Source organism: Diceros bicornis, chromosome 12 (genome assembly GCF_020826845.1).
Source record: "Diceros bicornis minor isolate mBicDic1 chromosome 12, mDicBic1.mat.cur, whole genome shotgun sequence".
Taxonomy (NCBI): domain Eukaryota; kingdom Metazoa; phylum Chordata; class Mammalia; order Perissodactyla; family Rhinocerotidae; genus Diceros; species Diceros bicornis.
In genome coordinates this window covers 4,325,591-4,344,108 of record NC_080751.1, presented here as the reverse complement: position 1 = coordinate 4,344,108, position 18,518 = coordinate 4,325,591, and the positions used below count along the sequence as shown (strand labels likewise).

General features: G+C 52.6%; 2 protein-coding genes across 2 annotated transcripts in view; both read right to left on the bottom strand.

Annotated features, from left to right (window-relative positions):
- CAPG (capping actin protein, gelsolin like) overlaps positions 1-18,518 on the bottom strand; it is a 257,079-nt gene that overhangs the window by 221,635 nt on the left and 16,926 nt on the right. The window lies entirely within an intron of this gene.
- Positions 1,481-8,808, bottom strand: SFTPB (surfactant protein B). Its single transcript, XM_058550798.1, has 10 exons — positions 8,745-8,808; positions 8,270-8,397; positions 7,801-7,872; positions 7,295-7,420; positions 6,561-6,713; positions 6,225-6,314; positions 3,319-3,502; positions 2,996-3,156; positions 2,091-2,171; positions 1,481-1,557 (listed from the first exon to the last, which is right to left on the bottom strand). The coding sequence occupies exons 1-10, from the start codon at positions 8,806-8,808 to the stop codon at positions 1,495-1,497; spliced, it is 1,122 nt and encodes a 373-aa protein (XP_058406781.1). The 3' UTR covers positions 1,481-1,494.

Below are 18,518 nucleotides of genomic sequence, written 5' to 3'. Positions count from 1 at the left end.
AGTTCCCCTCGGCCCAGCCCTGGGGGGCTGTGGAGCTGGGCTGGCAGCCCCCTCTCGCAGACCTCCTCCAGAAGACGCCGCCTTGGCCATGCCCCACACCCATAGGAAGAGGCTCTGGTTTCAGGCTGTGGTTAGAGATGGGACAGTCAAGACTGACACAGGAGTGAGAGTACATGCTGTGGGTTCGTGGCCCACCAGCTTAAGGTCCTTTTGAGGAAAGGAGGTGGGGAGGTGAGCCAGGGAATGAAGGCTTCTCTTCAGTGGGGGTGGGGAGCCTGAGGAGGAGCCTTGCCATGTGGTAGAGCCCAGGAGTCCTGGAGACCACCTCACTCGGCAGCCCCTTCGCTGCTGAGGAGAATGAGGGCCAGAGAGGCGTTGGCGCATTTTGGCTGGCGACCCATGGCCAGTTGATGGCAGAGTTGGGGCCAGAGCCCAGGCCTCTAGAGCCCCTCATTGCTCTCCCTGTGTCAGCAGGGCCGGAAGGCCCAGCTCTTCCTGGTGCTGGGAGACTGCTCATCAGTCGGGGGGCTAACATTCAACTGGGCCCTGTGGGATAGGTCGGAGTAGGGGCAGACATTTCCTCCCCGCTGCCTCCCACAGGGACTTGCGATTCCAGAGGCTTCAGGAGCAGGGCTGGGCGTCCCCCTCATATGGAAGAGGTGGGCCATGGGGTGTGAGCTCCAGGAGAGTGAGGGGCTCCCTGTGTTATTCACACCCTTAGCTCTTGCCCCTAGAATGTGGCCTGGCCACAGGCACTCACTACATTTAAAAAAAGTGAATGAGGAAATGAATAATGACCGCTGTGTTAGGGCCTTGCTCCAAGCAGAATTGTAAAGTAAACCCAGTTTGCTCTGGGGCACTTCAAGCCCACTATTGCTGTGTCCATCCTTCTCAGGGTCACTTCCCTGCCCCAAGTTGCCTGGTCACAGAGGCTGCATCTGACCCACCCTTCCATCCTAAGGTGCTACCTCTGACTTAGACAGTGACAGTCAGGGAGAGAGAAATGTGTCTCAGGAGGGAGGGGTCAGATGATGGTGGAGTTCTTCGTATCCGAGGGGACGACATCTTTGGGCAGCAAAGTCTGATTTCCCCTGAGTTTCAGGAAAGGTTGGCCTTAGTCTGAACACATCAGATACTGAGGATCAGGGCGTCCAGAGGGTGAGCTGTGAAGGGGAAGCCTCAGGCAGGAGCTGCAGCTCCCCTGAGGGCTAGGACCAGGCAAGGGAGCTGGGAGCTGGCCTGGCACTAAGGGTGGCAGGGATTCTGAGGAAAGGGAGTTAGCAGGCTTCGAGAGAAGTCACTCTCGTGATGGTGCTGCCAGGACCCCTCAGGAGCCTTGAGTTATGGCCTGTGAGGAGGATGGGGCACCAGCAGCAGTGGCCTCCTCCTGCTTGGGGAACAGAGGGGGCCCCCTCCTGATGGGTGCTGGACCCACCTCCTCCCCCTCCCCCCACTTGGGAGCCTGGACTCACCTGGCACAGCTTTGAGGTCCCATCAGAAGTGAGGGCTGTGGACACACTGGAGAGGACTGTACGTGGTTGCGCACGCCCCCAGGGCCTGCCACAGAGACAGCATTAGGGCCTGAGGTCTCGCACCCCGCTCCCCTTTCCCAGCTCTGAGGGGCATGGGGAGGCTCCTCCTGGAAAGGGCAGCTCTCCACTCGCCACCTGGCGGGTGCCCTTGGTGTGACCTTGTAGACTCCTCGGGCCACTCCTCAGCCCAGGCCTTCCGGTTTAGAACTGGAGGAGGTAGGATGCTTGCCCCAAAATGCCCACCTTGCACCCACTGCCAAGCACATACTGCTCTGTGAACAACCCCCATCCCATCATGTGCATCAAACTGCACTCCTTAAAACTGCCTCCTCCCTTCCCATACTCCTCCTCTTTCATTCTTTTGTGGCTTTTTCTTGACCCCTCTTAGACTGCCTTTTCTATATTAAAACAGTGGGGGGCACCTCCCAGTCCTGGGCCTGCACTCCTGGGGCTGTTCTGGACCTGGAGGAGCGGGACCTCTGAGGATCATGGACCAGAAAGGGTGGGGCTTTGGGAGCTGAGGAAAGTCCTAGGACCAGCTGGCAGGGGTGGGTGTACCTGGCATGTGGTGTGGGCATCCCAGCCCTTGGACGCCAGAGCCTGCAGCTGGGGCGTGTGCTGCTCCACAAATTGTTCGCACTGAGGAAGGAGACGGACACGGATAAGGGGTGGACCAGGCCCACTGCAGGACTCTCCTGCCTTGCTGCCCTGGCCTCTCCACTTATCTGGATCACTCCAGGGCTCCCCCCTGACCTGCTGTGGGTCTGGCCATCAGCCCCCATTGAGCAGCTCTGGCTGTAAATAAGACTGAACAAGCCGGTGTGGGCTGCAATGGAGGGTTTCTGGAGGGAAAGCCAGAAACATTGGAGACGGAGGGTCTTGGAACCCTTGAAGAAATCTTAAAGCTCATCTGGTCTTTGAGATCTGGTGTGGTAGGCAAAAGAGAGCCCTGAAAGTTATTGAGCAGGGGAGTACCGTGCAGAAGTTGCCGCCCGGGAAGGTGGTCAGCAGGCTTGCCTCAGGGTCTTACTTTATGAAGGGAATTCACTGTCATTGACTCCAAGTACTGGGGCTCTAGGACCTTCAAGCCCAGTCTTCTCCTTTTGTAGGTGGCTTTGTCCCCAGTGAGTCACACTGGGAGGAGGGCTGGGCTGGGACAGGACCAGGACCTTGGAGAGAAGTCCAGGGCCTCTCCCACTCCCCCCGGCCCTGGCCCCTGGCGTTACTCATCTCCTGGTAGATAAACCGGCCTCGCTCTTCGTCCATGAGGGAGTCCTGCTGGTCCTTCAAGCCCACGCCCTTTGTCCAGAGGCGACTCCTGACCTGAGCAGGTTTTGCCCTAAGTTACGGTCCCACTGTTGTTTGGCCTACGTCCTGTCTGAGCTCCTCAAGGGCAGGGGTCCGGCTGGAAAGTCTTTCCCGGCTCAACCCTCCACCCTCCCTGGGTCTTGAGTCCCCTGCACCTTTTGCCTGTCCAGCCAGGAGCTGAGGCAGGCCTGGCGCATTGCCTGTGGCATGGCCTGCTCGCTGCTGTTCCCTGCCTGGGTGGTCACCAACACGCAGAGGCGGCACTTGGAGTCTTGTGGTAGCCATTCTCCCGGCAGGGATCCCAGAGTGGCGAGGGCTGGAGAGAAAACAGTCAAGGCCACCCTGCAGAGCTATTCAGTTCTTGTCCTCGCTGGGGCAGTGCACAGGGACTGGAGAGGGAGAGGGAGAGGGTCGTGCAGGGCTAGGGGAGGGGGCCGATGAGATGGGCAGTGGGCAGGGGCTGGGGTGGCAGGCTCACCTGGGCCAGTGCCTTCATCGCTGGAGCACCGGAGGACAAGGCCGCAGACCAGCTGGGGCAGCACGCGGCCCAGCAGTGCATCCAGAAAGATGACGGTATAGCGCTCGGCCAGGCACTGGCAGATGCCGCCCACCACCAGGGGTACCACGTGGCACACCTGGGCCACAGCCACAGCCAGCACACCCTGGGGCAGGGGCCGAGAGAGGGCAGGGTGGGACCTTCCGTGGCAAGATCTACTCTGTGCCCAGTGGGCATTTTGTAGACTTTCCCTTGTTCCCTTCTGGGAGGGTAAATGATTGTGCTCTTTACAGATCAGGACGCTGGGTATCGGAGAGCCCAGGGGGCTTGCCCAGAGTTATTAAGCAAGTGCAGCAGGCAGGCTGGGGGCCCAGCTCTGACTTCAAAGGCTCCGGGGTCTCTGAAAGGGGCATAGCTAGCCCAGAGAGGTGGGCCTGGCCATGGCCACCCAGCAGCTGGGGACAGAGATGGAACCAGACCTGTGTCTTCTCCCTCCTGACCCAGAGCTTGCTGTGCTTCCCCATGGGTAGATTAGCTCCTGTCTGTGGCTCCCGGAGCTGACGTGTCCCTGGGTTCAGGAGCCCCTGGGGGAAGCCGGGAGTTTCCCCACCCCACCCCGATTCCAAACACAACCTCCAAGGTGAAGGGCAAGGAGAGAGGCGGCAAACACGCTGGCTCATTCCTTCCCTCCTCTGTTCACTCGACCAACTCGTAGGAAGGACCCACATTGACAGGCTGGCCTTGGCCCGGCTCCTGCTTGCAACCCCCTCCATCCCCCAGTGCCAACAAGGTTGAGGTAAGAGCTGGGCACAAGGAAGTGCCCCTCTCTGGGTGTGACACCTGCCAGGTGGGTACATTTCACCCAGTAGACCCACCTGCAAGCATTGGAACCAGCTCTCCACCTCTCCTCCTGCCACGATGACGGATGAGTGATCTTGGCTCTGTCAAGGCCAGCCCGTCCACTCGCGCACAGGGCCCCCGCCCCCACCATCTCAAATGCTTCACCCCGCATTATCCTCATTCTTCTTCCTCATTACTTCTCCCATTGGTACGTAAACGTGTGAAAATAGTTTCCGTCATAAAAAATCCTCATCCATCTCTGCTCCGCTTCCCAGAAAAACTTCTTGAAAGAGTTGTCGATACTTGCTGCTCCCCTTCTTCCCCTCCATTCTCCCCAGAGCCCACTCCATTTGGGCTTCTGTCCCGATCACACCTCCAAAACAGCTCTCAAGGTCCCCAACAACCTCTCTGTTCCCAGTCCTCTAGTCCTGTCTTGTCTTATCTCCCAGCAGCTTTCAGCCCAGGTGACCACTCCCTCCTTCTCAAAATGCTTTCTTCTCTTGGCTTCCGTGACATCACACCATGGTGTGCCCCCCTCACTGGCTGCCCCTCCTCAGGCTCTTTTGCTGGCATTTCCCTTTGCTTGACCAGGCCTCCTCCTCCACCCTGGCCACACCGTGTCCCTGGATGACCCCACCCAGTCCCTTGGATTTAAATCTTGTCCACAGCCAGTGGCTCTCAGATTGATATCTGCACCTGACCTTTCCCCTAAGGCTTGACATCTCCTCTTGCATGTTGCACTGGCATCTGGGACTTAACATGGCTAGAAGAAGACTCCTTATTTTTCTGCCCAAACCTGTTTCTTCTCAAGTTTGCCCATGTCAGCTGGTGGCATTACCTACCGGAGAGCCACTTGCTCAAGCCAAAGTCTGTAGAGTCATCGTTGATTCCTCCCTTGTCCTCACTCCCTGAATCCCACCCATCACCAAGTCCTGTTGAGCCACATCCCAAACACATCCGCCGTCCACCCTCTCCACTCCACCCCCATCTTCCCTCATCAAGATATCTGCAATAACCTCCTAATTACTCTCCTTCCTTTCATTCTTGCCTCCCACCTGCCCAATCCATTCTTCAAACAGCCGGAGAGTGATCGCTCTAAACTGCAAATCAGATCTTGGCATCCCCCGCTTGAAACCTTTCCATAGCTGTAAATTGCATTCGGAATAAAATCCAGTGTTTCTTAACTTGGCTTGGACATTTCTACATGGCCTGGCCGTGCCTTCCCCTCCGGCCCCTTCTCCAACCACTCTCTCCCTGGCTCACCCGCTGCAGCCACACTGGCTCTCTGTTCCTCCAGCTTGCCAAGCCTGTTCTTGATTGAGGCCCGTGGCCCGTGAGGGTCTTGTTGTCCTCTAGGTCCCAGCTTGATCGTCACCTCCGCAGAGACTCTCCCTGACCAACCAGCCTAATACCCCCTTCTGTCACTGTCCATCCCCTCGTCTGTTTAATTCTCTGCTCTGAACTTATTGCCCTCTGAAAACATCTCTCCCATCACAATGCAAACGTGGGAAAGCGGGGACCTCCTCTGCTGCTGGAGCCCTCAGCCACCAGACAAGAAGGGCTGACGGGTCAGGGCCTCTCCTCACTTGGGCCCCATTTCAGGGCAGGGCAGCCCTGGGCTGACAGGTCCCTTGGGCAGTGGTCGCTACAGGTCTGGAAGACTCCAAATTCAGTGCAGGCAGGGATGGGGAGACCATCTGTAGAAGTTCTCCTTTTGAAAAATAAAGCAACTTTTCTACAGAGACTGCTGGGATTCTTCTCCATGAGATGGTGAGCCACTGCGGGGCAAGCCTGGGTCTCATCCATTTTTGTTCTTTGACACCTGGCATAGTGCCTGGCACACAGTGGGGGCCTAACATTTGTTGAATGAACTCTGGGCCTTGCACTTACCGGGCCTGAGCCTGAGCCCCGGGGTCCTTTGGGTGTGGGCAATGCACAAATGGCTCCCCTTCTACTCCTGGCAGCCAGCTGGCCCCTGACAGGGGTGGGGGGGGGAAGCTGGAACTATGGGGGCCCAATTGAGCTCCATGTGGCCCTGGACGCCTCACCTTGGGAATCACAGCTTGGATCCGCTTGATCAGAGTCTTGCAGAGCCAGCAGAAGGGGAGAGGGATGGGGAGCCGCTGCTCAGAGAGATCCTGGGGGAGAGAACCATGGGTGGAGGCTGGGCTGGGTGCCAGGAGAAGGTGTCTTCCAGGCTCTGCCTCCCCTGCCTCCTCCTCCCCTTGTCACTTCTGCTTTAGGTCCTGCCTGGAGCCACTTGTGCCCTTCCCAGCTCTGCCCCTCCCAAGGCCCAAGTGCTCATGGGCCTCGGATGGGGCCCCAGCTCTCTGGAGCCCCACCTACCCAATGTGAGGGGCCAGCAGTGTGGGGGCCTCCCTCACCAGTGTCTGAGGCCCAGGCCTCGCCTGGAGGGCTCCAGGAAGCACAGGGAGGACCAGCTTGTCCAGCAGAGGGTCCGACAGCTCTGGCTCCGGCCCTGGCTCTGGATGCTCGGGTTTGCACAGGCGCAGGTGGTCACAGATGGCCCTTGGGTTCTAGGGCAAAATGCAGGGTGAGGAGGTGGTTAGGGTGCAGGAGGGAACCCCATTCCTGCCCAGGCTGCTCAAAGACTCAGAGACTAGGGCCACTTCTTTGGGCCTGGAATTGGGGAGCAGGCTGGGGGGTGCTGTGGTTTAGGGCTCTGTGGTGGGGGTGGGGGAGACAAAAGGCAGAGATGGACCAGGTGGGGACTTTGGGGTGGCTGTCTGGGAATGTGGGTGAATGAGCATGAGCACGAATATTTGTGAGAATAAATGAGTGTAAGCATGTGTGTAAGAGTGTGTATGTGTGAGTGTGTAACAGTGTGGGTTTTATGTGAGACTGAGTGTGTGGTATGTATGTGACTGAGTGTATACTTGTGTGAAGGGTGTGAGGGTGTGTGTGCGAGTTTATAAGTGTGCAGGCCCACTGTGTGCAGCTGAGCAGATGGGGCTGTGATCCAGGCGCCTGGCTCGGGGCACTGTGTTTCCTGGGCCAGTTGTGGGCAGGGTGTGTGTGTGTGTGTAACTCTGGGCATGGGTGGGTGTGGGGGGCTGTGCGAGGAGGCAGGGTGGAGGCGAGGTCCACGGGCCCTCACAATCTGGCTCTGGAAGTAGTCGATGACCACTGGGAGGTAGACGTCGAGCAGGTGGCGGCACTGGGGCACGAGCAGCTTCAAGGGCAGGACGTCACACTGATGCTCCAGGAACTTCCGCATGGTGTCCTGGGAAGCAGATGGGAGCCAACAAGGATGGAGAGGCGACTGACAGCCTGGCTTCCCTGAAGTTGGCCCCTATCTGAGTCCCTGCATGCAGGGCCACCAACAGGCAGACTGGCCACCCTTCTTCCAGGACTGGAGTTCAGAGAGTGCCAAAGATTTAAGTACAGTTGGGCACAGGTAGGGCCCCCTCCCCCTTGGGAAAGACCATCTCTGGCTGTGCTGCTGAGCTCACTCCCAAGGCTGTCTCCTGCCCAGGAGGCGCCTGGAGTCCCCAGGCAACCCCAGGCTTCATCCTCAGCCTAGAAATGGGGCTAACTCCTTCTCCCTGCTCTGTCCCCCGTCTCTTGGCCCCCAAGCTTCATCCAGGATCTGGACCTCATTACCTGGAAAATGGCCTCCTTGGTCATATTGGCGAGGATGCGGACGATGTTCTCACATTCCTGGCACAAATCATCCTGGGAGGGGGCCCAAGGGGTAGCACATGAGTGGGGGGCATAGTCCCAGCTCAGGTGCGTGAGGCTCTTAGGGCACTCCAAAGCACAGGCAACTGCCCCTCCCCATCCCATCACACCCCATCCCATCCCATTTCAACCCATTCCATCTCACCCATCCCACCCCGTCCCATCCCATTTCAACCCATTCCATGTCATCCATCCCACCCCATCCCATCCCATCCCACCCCACCCCATCACACCCCACCCCACCCCATCCCATCCCATCCCATCTGTCCCATCTCATCCAATCCCATCCCATCTCCTACGGAGGTTCTAATCCCCTCAGGACCATCCAGAGCCTACCCGGTGCCCTCTGTCCCAGACCTTTTGTCCCAGCGCATGCTTGAGTGGTACTCACTGCTCCTGCATGTCCCCAGACTTCCTGTAGGCAGTGCCCGAGGGCTCTGCACTGCAATGCCTGCTCCAGGCTTTGGCACCAGAACTCAGGGCCCCGGGCACAGGCCAGGGATGAGGTGGTCCAGAGAGCTGCAGTTTGGAACCAGAGCAACCTTGGGATCCAGGCCACACCTGGTGCTCTGACCTCACCCCACCTCTAAACCCAATTTTCCTGGGAGAGCATGGCCATTAAACATGCTGGAGTCAGATAGCTCTGGGTTTCACCTGCTCCAGTGCCCAGCAGCTATGTGACCTTGGACAAGCCCTGGAGCCTCTCCGAGTCTCAGCTTCTTCACCTTTAAAATGAAGATAATGTACAGACTATGGACAACGCCTGGCAGAGAGCCAGAGCTCAGTCAGTGGTGGAGATGGTGGTGATGGCTCCTCTGCACCCGGCCCAGCTGGGAGGGAGGTAAGGAGAGGCTGGGGACACTCACCAGCGCCGGGGCCACAGAGTATGGGGAACAGCAGCAGCCACAGCGGCAGGTGTGACTTGGCCATGACACCTCCACAGCGTGGACGCCCTGCTTGGGGCGTCCTTATAGCGGGGGGCGGGAGTGTGGGGCAGAGCCCTGTGGGAACAGCAGGACCCAGTGTTTGCCTTTGCCCTGGAGGGCCCTCCAGGGGCTTTGATCCCCCAGCTCTTCCCGGCAGCGGAAGTCCTGCTTGCCAGCCCTCGCCCCTCCCTGTCTCCTGCCCTGTTCCTGCTCCCTTTGCCCCTGCCCTGACTCCCATGGGCCTGAGCTCCTGGCTCCCTCCAACCAGGGGGCTTTTGAGTCTCCACATCTGGTCCCATCTCTCTGGGCTACAGGTGGGAAACTGAGGCAGGGCCAGGGCAGCCAGAGCGATCCCCTCCCATCTCCACCCCAGGCCTCTCAGGCCTCCTCTGCTCTTGAGCAATGCCCTTAAGAGTTTCCTGCCTCGCTCTTGACCCAGGGCAAGCACTGGAGGGGCAAGCCCAGGACTCTCCTAGGCCACCTACCTCCCACCCCCTCCTTACAGTTTCCCCCGGAAATCTCCTCTGCTTCTATAGACATATGGTTGGCATTAGTCAGAAGAGTGTTTACATGAAACAAAGAAAAAACCAAAATGCCTCAAGAGTCTAAGACAAGGGTGTGGGGGCTGAGATTTCCAGAGTGGCTTTTGGACAGCGATGCTGCCTGTGTCCCCTGGGGACCCCTCCAGGGTAGGGGCTGGGGTACGGCTGGTGGTTCGGGAGAAAGAAACTGTCCTGTGTAGTTGCGGAGGCTCTCAGGTCAGGCCTGAGGGGGATCTCAGGATCTCACACCCAAGGACTAGCTTACCACCTGACGAGGGGCAGACACTATCGTGAGTGCAGCGGGTAGAGCATCAGCTCAGTGCCTCCACCTTCGTGATCAGTTTTTCTGATTACCGAGGAGCCCTCTCCAGCGGAGGCTCACAGGCCTCTATGGTCCAGGGAGTGTTCCAACACTCATGAGGTGGGCAGGGCAGTACCACTGGACACAGGATGGTCAAGTGACACCCTCGAGGTCACACAGGGATTCACGTAGTTTCTGTTGGCCTCAAGCCCTTGTCAGTACGACAAACACAGTTTCTGTGGTGGGAGTTGACCAAGAGTGTGTAAACGTGTGACCAAAGATTAGGAACCTGGTGACCTGCGTACAACCTCATGAAGGTGGAGCTGGAATGTGCTTATAGTTTAGTAAGTGTTAAACAAATGAGCCGAGCTGGATACAATCAGGTTTGGATACAATCGAGACTGAGCAGCAGAGTGTGGACTCATGGATGACTGTGAAAATGGGTCCAACTTGCTTTAACCATACTCAGTTAGTTGTCTGTTTGCAAAAGTAGTTAGATAATGCATTACTAAAGCCCATAGATAACATCTCTGATGCTTGGGTCACCATGGTGACAGGTGCTTAAGTTTTTCAGGAACTGAGAGTGGACTCCTTGTCCAGTTCAGGCTGGTTAAGACCACTGACTCATCAACAGGTTTGGCTGAGCCAGTTGGATTTTGAATTGGGAGATAAGAGCTGAGTCCGCTGGTAGTGGGACAGGAGAAAAGCAAATGTGTGAAGAGTCATAGTGAAATTAATGGTGCATTACAAAGAGGGTCCTCAACTACTTAATGCAAAGTGGCCCGGAGCAAATCAAAACCACACTTTACACCCTTTAGGCTGGCTATTATGAAAAAACAGAAAATGAGTGTTGATGAGGATGTGGAGAAGTTGGAACCCTAGTACATTACTGGTGCAAATGTAAGATGATGCAGTTGCTGTGGAAAGCAATTTGTGCAAAACAGTTCTTCAAAAAGTGGAACATAGCATTTACTTTATGACCTAGTAATTCCACTTCTAAATGTATACCCAAGAGAATTGAAAACAGGGACTGCAACAGATACTTATACCCCAATATTCATAACAACATCATTCACGATAGCCAAAAGGTGGAAACAACCCAAGTGTCCATCAACAGATGAATGAGTAAACAAAATGTGGTATACCTATACAATGGAATATTATTTGGCCATAAAAAAGGAATGAAATTCTGACACATGCTACAACATAGATGAACCTTGAAAACATGACACTCAATGAAATTAGCTAGACACAAAAGATCAAATATTGTATGATTCCACTTACATGAGGTACCTAGAATAGTCAAATTCATAGAGACAGAACGTAGATGAGAGTTACTAGGGGCCAGGGAGAGGGGAGAATGGGGAGTTAGTGTTTAATGGGTACAGAGTTTCTGTTTGGGATGATGAAAAAGTTCTGGAGATGGATGGTGGTGATGGTTACACATCGTTGTGAATGTACCTAAAACCACTGAACTGTACACTTAAAAATAGTTAAAATGGTGAATTTTATGTGATGCGTATTTTACCACAATTAAAAAAAAATTGAGAGGGAGTGGGGGGCGGGAAACAAGCCAAAGCTGAGGGTGGGGAAGGTTTTTTTTTTTTGATTGTGGAAAACGTGAGACTCTGAAGTGTGGGGCTTGAGAGAACCGGCGGCTGAGACAAAGGAGATCAGTGAAGTGTGGTTACAGTTCACAGATTAAAATCTCTTTTATATCCTTTGAGAGAGGCAGGTGGAGAGCAGAATTCCGTTTAATCCCCTCTGTGGCTTTCAGGCTGCACTTCCGTGACAGGCTCTGGGACTGAGTCCTCAGGGCCTGAGACTTTCCTCTCCGCTCCACCCCCACTCTTATTTAGTTTATCGGAACGTAGTTTCTGGTTTGGGGTAGGACCCATGGGAAAACAAGGCAAATGCCACCTTGGGAGGCCTCATGGCAGCCTTCCTAGCACAGTTCCTTTCTTAAGGCTTCCTTCTTTCAAAAGAAGGAGTTTCTCAGGGGGGAACGAGGCGGGGCAAGGAAACTTAGAGTTTACAAAGAGCTTTCACTCTTTCATGCATTTACCAAATCACAGTCAATGATCTGGGAGTTGGGACCACAGTGGTCAGTGCCCACGTGAACTTAAAATTTCTCTGGGGCCACAGACCCGGAATCAGAGTAGTGGCATCACTCAGGCCAGGGGGGCATGGGACAGCTGGGCAGAGACTTGAGGAAGTGGGAGTTGGCCTAGTAAATGGGGGGACGGATCAGGAGAGGGGTCCAGGCAGAGGGGCCAGCTCATGCAAAGGCCTGCGAAAAGAGAGCTCGTGGGGCAGGTACAGGGACTATTCTGTCCTCATTTGCTGGAGGAAGCAACTGAGGCCGCTTCACAAATAGTGAGTTCAGAATGGAGGGGACTCAGTGGGCAGCGATGCCCAGCCCCACATCTCCAGATCCCCGGTCTATTTCTGAGCAGCCAAACGGCTCCGGGCCCTGAACATTGGTGGGCACCAGGAGCATCCTCTTTTCTTCCCCGTCTCCGTAAGCTCCGCTGGCTTCTGACACTGACGACCAATGAGAGGAGTTGGCAATGTTGACTTTGACCTTCCTCTCATCCCCTTTCCCCTTTTTCTTTACTCTGATGTTGTGTGTTGAATTGTGTCCCCTCAAAGATATGTTGAAGTCCTAACCCCTGGTATCTGTGAAGACGACCTTACTTGGAAATAGGGGCTTTGCAGGTGTAATTAAGTTAAGATGAGGTCATGCTGGATCAGGGTGGGCCCTAATCCAATGAGTGGGGTCCTTATAAGAGGAAGGAAATGTGGACAGAGGGGGACCATCACGTGATGATGGAGGCAGAGATTGTTGTGATGAGGCCGAGGAACCCCAAGGATTGCAGCAGCTCCAGAAGCTGGCAGAGGCAGGCAAGGATTCTGCTCGAGAGCCTTCACAAGGAACACGGCTCTGAGGACACCTTGATTTCAGACTGCTAGCCTCCAGGACTGTGAGAGAACAAATGTCATTTGCTTTAAGCCACTCAGTTTGGTAATTTGAAACAGTAGCCCTAGGAAACTAACATGGTGGCCCACTACATTTTCAACCCACCCCATTGCCCCTTCTCCCAGACCAGGAGCCTGAGTCCACATTTTCCAAATCTGAATTAACAGCTGCCATGTACACGGCAGGCACGGTTGTGGTCAATGTCGCTGTGCATGTTTCCTGTGACCAAAGGGTCTGACCCCAGCGGAGGCCCTGGGGAAGATCTGGATTTTGTAACTCAATGCAGAATAGGCTCTGAGAAAGTGTCCAAAGTGGGTGACATCTGGCTTCAGTGTCAGGGAGGTCCTCTCTCAATGTCCGTCAGGTGTCCCTTCCCTCAGGGCCCCGACTAAAGCTCATTTGCTTGTCCTCCCTGCCATGATGCCCTTCCCTCTGTCTCTAACTGGACACTCCCCACAGGAAGGCAACGGGCCTGTCTTGTTCATTGCTGAGTCTCAGGACCCAACATGGCGCTAGGGGCACAGCGGCCGCTTAACCAATTGACTGCCAATCCCTCTTTCTTCCTCGCTAATAGAACCCAAATTTTGTTCAGGTTCTGGGTGTTTGGAGAGCTGAATCTGTGCCCCAGTCCTCGGGAGACACCATGATTAGGCCAAGCCATTCCCTTTGCCAGTAATTACTTTGAGTAAGCACGTGTTCAGGTTCTAGTCCACCAGACCTGATGGAAATCTGCTGAGGGCAGCAGGGATGGGTGTACTTCCGGGAAATGCTTCCTTCATGGTTAAAAGAGATAGGGAGAAGTGTCTCTTTCTCTCTTTGGACACTCCCATGCAAAGATGGAGCAGTGGTAGCCATTCTGTCCCAAGAAGGGAGAAACAAGGGAAGCACAGAAAAACAGCTCAGAGCCCTGACCCGGCCCAGCTGCTGATTTAATAATCCTGAACACTTCTTGTTCTGTTTATACAATTTCTAGTCAGATATTGTTATGTGCAGCCCAGATAATCTTAACCAAAGGCAGAAGGAAGACAGAAAGAAAGAAGGAAGGAAATGAAGAAGGAGGAAAGGAAGAGAGGGAGGGAGGGTGAGGAAAGGAGAAAGGGAGGAAGGAAGGAAGGAGGGGAGAAAGCAAGGGAGGGAAGAAGGAAGGAAGGAAGTCCATTCTTTCTATCCCTTATATGCAGATTAAGTTCCATATCCTCCCAGGAGATCTCCCAGTTTCCCCCACCGGAGTCCATTTCCCCCTCCTCTTGAACCCAGTGACCATCTGTCCTATCTGACAGCTCTCGGCACTGCCGGGCTTGCATGTCCATTTGGCTTGGAGGCCACAACTTGAGCCTCAGCCATGACCCCTCCTGGGGTCCACACACATTTGGTTCTGCCAGTGTCCTGGGATGGTATCCGGAGCAGAAGCACAGGGGCCTGGGGAGCCTCTTGGAGAACCCTCTCCCTAAGGGATGAGGGAGTCAGCCTGCCAGACTAGTCGCTCCAACAAAGCTCCAGTTCCCAGAAGAGAGGAGGGGATCTCAGCGTGTTATGGTGTTGGTCATCTGCCAGCCCAGCCCTGCCCCTCTACTGAGGCCTGGGTTATAGGAAAGGAGAGAGGAGAGAGAGCTGTCCCACTAACACCTTGTGAGACGCTGGGTTGTAAGGATGTCACGTGCAGCATAATCCAAGAAAAGTAGAAAAAGGCACTTCTTTCAATGTTGACACCAGGATGTGCCCATGGACTCCCAGAAATGCTCGGAGTGGAGGAGACTGTAAGGGACAAGATTCTTGCAATAGCTGCAGGGGAGGGACCCTGGGAGTTCCAGTTATTACTCTGGCATTGATTCCATTTTTAAGCCCATGTTGGGATAATCTGAAAAAATAATGGTTCCATTCATTTATTCATTTTTTATTGATTTCTTCAATTAAAAAACATGTAATTGACAATGTGTCAGGCACTATTGTAGGCACTGGAGACACAGCAGTGAACAAATCTGATACTGTTCTTGCCTTCAGGGAGCTTCCCTCTTTGGGGGTGCTGTTTAGGGAGGCAAGAGTATTATATCCAGAAGCCAGAAATATTTGAGGGCAAAGGATGAGCTAAAATCAACTTGCAGGCTTTCTTAAAGCTAGCAGAAAAAGTTTGACTTTGGGGAACATTTTGGTGACTTTTGTGTTAATTAATTAATTTCTGACTGCAAAAATACCTGTATCAGGCAGTTTTATGTTATAAACAAGAGAGAAGTTAATTCAAATGGACTTATACAAGAAAGGAAATTTTTGGTGTATGTAATTGAAAAGTCCAGAAGTAGATCAAGTAGTTGTAGGTAACCCTTGATCCATAGGCTCAAGTCATGTCACCAGGGTCTGGCCTGTCCTCTGTGCCCGTCCTCTGCTTTCTGGGGTGTCTTCCTGCAGCTCCCCGCTCTTCCTCATGGCGTGAAATGAGTGCAGCTGTTTCGGATGTCACAGCTTCACCCCACACTGTCCAGGCAGAGAGTGGGACTCTGATGGTGGCTCTGGTGATGGTCAGAGGAAGCCTTTCTTCCCCGAAGCCACAGCAAACATCTCACATCTCATTGGGGTATGTATCCCTCCATGAACCATCACTGTGCCAGGGCAATGGGACACACTGATTGGCTGACAACAGGCAGGGTCCTTTCCTGGAGACGGCTGAAATGACAGAGGGACAGGGCCCTCAAACTCTTAGTGCAGACATAGAGGGAAGGCTGTGGATACTGGGCGGAAACAGTGCTGTCTCCTGCAGGCAGTGTAAGAAATCCACATACAACAGTGGGCAACTGAGAAAGGAAAAGTCTCTTGTAATCCTAATTTCAGAGAGAGCCTCGGGTAACTTTCAGCTGCATTCTCTTCCAGGCTTTTTCCTGTGCATATCTTATCACATATGTTACATATATGTACTTTTATATGTGTAGCAGAATGGCCGCCCAAAGATGTCCCATTCCTTTCTCCACAACTATTTAGTGTGGCGAACTATCGCTCCTGTGATTAGGTTATATTATACGGTACAGTTGATATTAAGACAGAGAGATTATCCAGTTGGGCTGAATATAATCACATGAACTCTAAAAACAGAGAACTTTCCCCGACTGGTAGCAGAAGTGGAAGTCAGGTGGTTCAAAGTGGCATTGCTGACTTTGCAGATAGAGGGACCACGAGCCAAGGGATGCAGGCAGCCTCTAGAACCTGAGAATGAGGCTGGCTGACAGCCAGCAAGGAAACAGGGACCTTAGTCCTACAACTGCATGGAACGGAATTCTGCCAATAACCTAGGTGAGCTTGGAAGTGGATTCTTCTCAGGGCTCCAGATCAGAGCCCAGGTTGGCCCACACCTTGGTTTTGGCCTTGTGACCCACCCAGACTTCTGATCTACAGAACTGTGAGATGATAAATGGGTGTTTTGTTTTAAGCCACTGAGTTTTTGTGATTTGCTACGCAGCAGTAGAAAACTAACAAAGTAGGGAACCATTATTTTACTAAAAAGGGATTATCCTATGCCTAATGTTTTTAACTTTTTTTCCACTTAGTTCATCTTGAACATCTTTCTAAGTTAGAAAATATAGCTTTAACTCTATTTTATGTCTGCATGATGTTTCATTCTCCAAGCTATACCATCATTTACTTAACCATTCCTCTATTGATGGATTATTTTCAAGTGTTCGGTGTTAGGAACAATGTCTCAAAGAATACCCTTCATATGTATGTTTGTGGACTTCTGTGAGTATTTTTAGGTAGCTAAATCTAAGAATTGCTGAAAGGGCCAGCACATTTAAATTTTAATGAACACTGCTAATAGCTCTCCAAGGGTGTCCTGTTGACCTTTGCTCCCATGAAGGAGAGGGTGCCTTTATCCTTCCTGGAATCGTGAATCTTATTTTTAAATTGTAAAATACACATAATAAAATTTACCATCATCACCATTTTTAAGTGTATAATTCAGTGGTATTAAGTACAATCACACTGTTGTACAACCATCACCACCATCCATCTCCAGAACTTGTTCATCTTCCCAAACTGAAACTCTGTATCCATTAAACAATAAATAACTCTCTATTCCCCCCAGCCCCTGGCAACTACCATTCTACGTCCTGTCTCTATGATTTTGACTATTCTAAGTAACTCATATGAGCAGAATCACATAGTATATATCTTTTTGTGTCTGGTTTATTTCACTGAGCATCATGTCCTCAAGGTTCATCTATATTGTAGCACGTGTCAGAATTTCCTTCCTTTTTTAAGGCTGAATAATATTCCATTGTATATATATATACAGCATAGATACAGTATATATATAATATATATTGTATATTGTATATATATTGTATATGTACAGTAGTCCCCAGTTATCTGCAGTTTCGCTTTCCACAGTTGCAGTTACCTGTGGTCAACCACAATCCAAAATATGAAATGGAAAATTCTAGAAATAAACAATTCATAAGTTTTAAATTGCACACTGTTCTGAGTAGCATGATGAAATCTCAAGTTGTCCCACTCCGTCCTGCCTGGGATGTGAATCATCCCTTTGTCCAGCAGATCCACACTCTATATGCTACCCGCCCATTAGTCACTTAGTAGCCGTCTTGGTTATCAGGTTGACTGTCATGGTATTGCAGTGCTTGTGTTCAAGTAACCCTTATTTTACTTAATTATAACCCCAAAGCGCAAGAGTAGTGATGCTGACAGTTCAGATGTGCCAAAGAGAAGCCATAAAGTGCTTCCTTCAATGAAAAGGTGAAAGTTCTCAACTTAATAAGGAAAGAAAAAAATCATATGCTGAGGTTGCTAAGATCTACGTAACTTTTATTACAGCATATTGTTATAATTGTTCCATTTTATTATTAGTTATTGTTGTTAATCTCTACTGTGCCTAATTTATAAATTAAACTTTATCATAGGTGTGTGCCTACAGGAAGAAACATAGTGTATACAGGGTTGGGTACTAGTCACAGTTTCAGGCATCCACTGGGGGCCTTGGAATGTATGCCCCTCAGATAAGGGGGAGACGACTGTACCACATTTTGTTTTTGAAATTGCGAATCTTTTAAATGTCCCGAATATTCCACCTGCAGGTTGTGGCTGCCATCAGTTTGGAGGGGATTTCTGTCCATTGTTAGTTTATGTTCTTCTCTGCTTTTCTGGCCCAGCCTCAGCTGCTCCGGCCCAAGGAGGTAGGTGGTCCAGAGAAGACTCTCACAGGTGCCTGGGTCCCGTTTCTGCAGGAAGAAGTGCTTCGGGCCTCTCCTCTTGGTCTCCTCCTGCAGGAAAAGTCTTCAGGTGGAGTTCCAAGGGGGTCCAGAATGGGTATGCCTGGAGTCTGTGCAAAGCTTTAAGGGAAAATATGGAGCCTGAGGAAGCCATCTTGAGGAAGGAGGTGGCTGAGAGGATTCTCAGACAGTCGGAGGAGAGAAGGCCCCATGGGAGCCTTGCTGTTTGAACTGTCTCAGGCCAGGGGAGGGAGTGATGGCAGCTTCAACAAAGGGAAGAGAAGCATATTCTGACTGGAAGGGTGCCAGCTGCCATTCCTATGGGGACAAGTGGCTTTCCTGGAAAGATTGGGTCAAGTCACCGTATCTGAGGAAGCCCTGGTGGGCGTGAACAAGGGCAGCAGCCTTGCTCTCCTGAAGCTGGCCGTCTTACTGAGAAAACACAACAAACATACACCTTCAGCCACTGGGAGGCTCAATCTCAGGAAATTCAGACCACTAAACCCCTGGGCTAGTGGCTTAGGACCACAAAGCTTTGTTTCCTGCCCAACCTCCTGCACGTGGTGGGTGTTCAGAGGCTCTGCTCATCAAGGTCACCCTGAGGGGCAGGCTGACTCACAGCCACCAACTTGAACATTGTCGTTCATCCTGCCAGGGGAAAAGAGAACTCCAGAGGGTCTC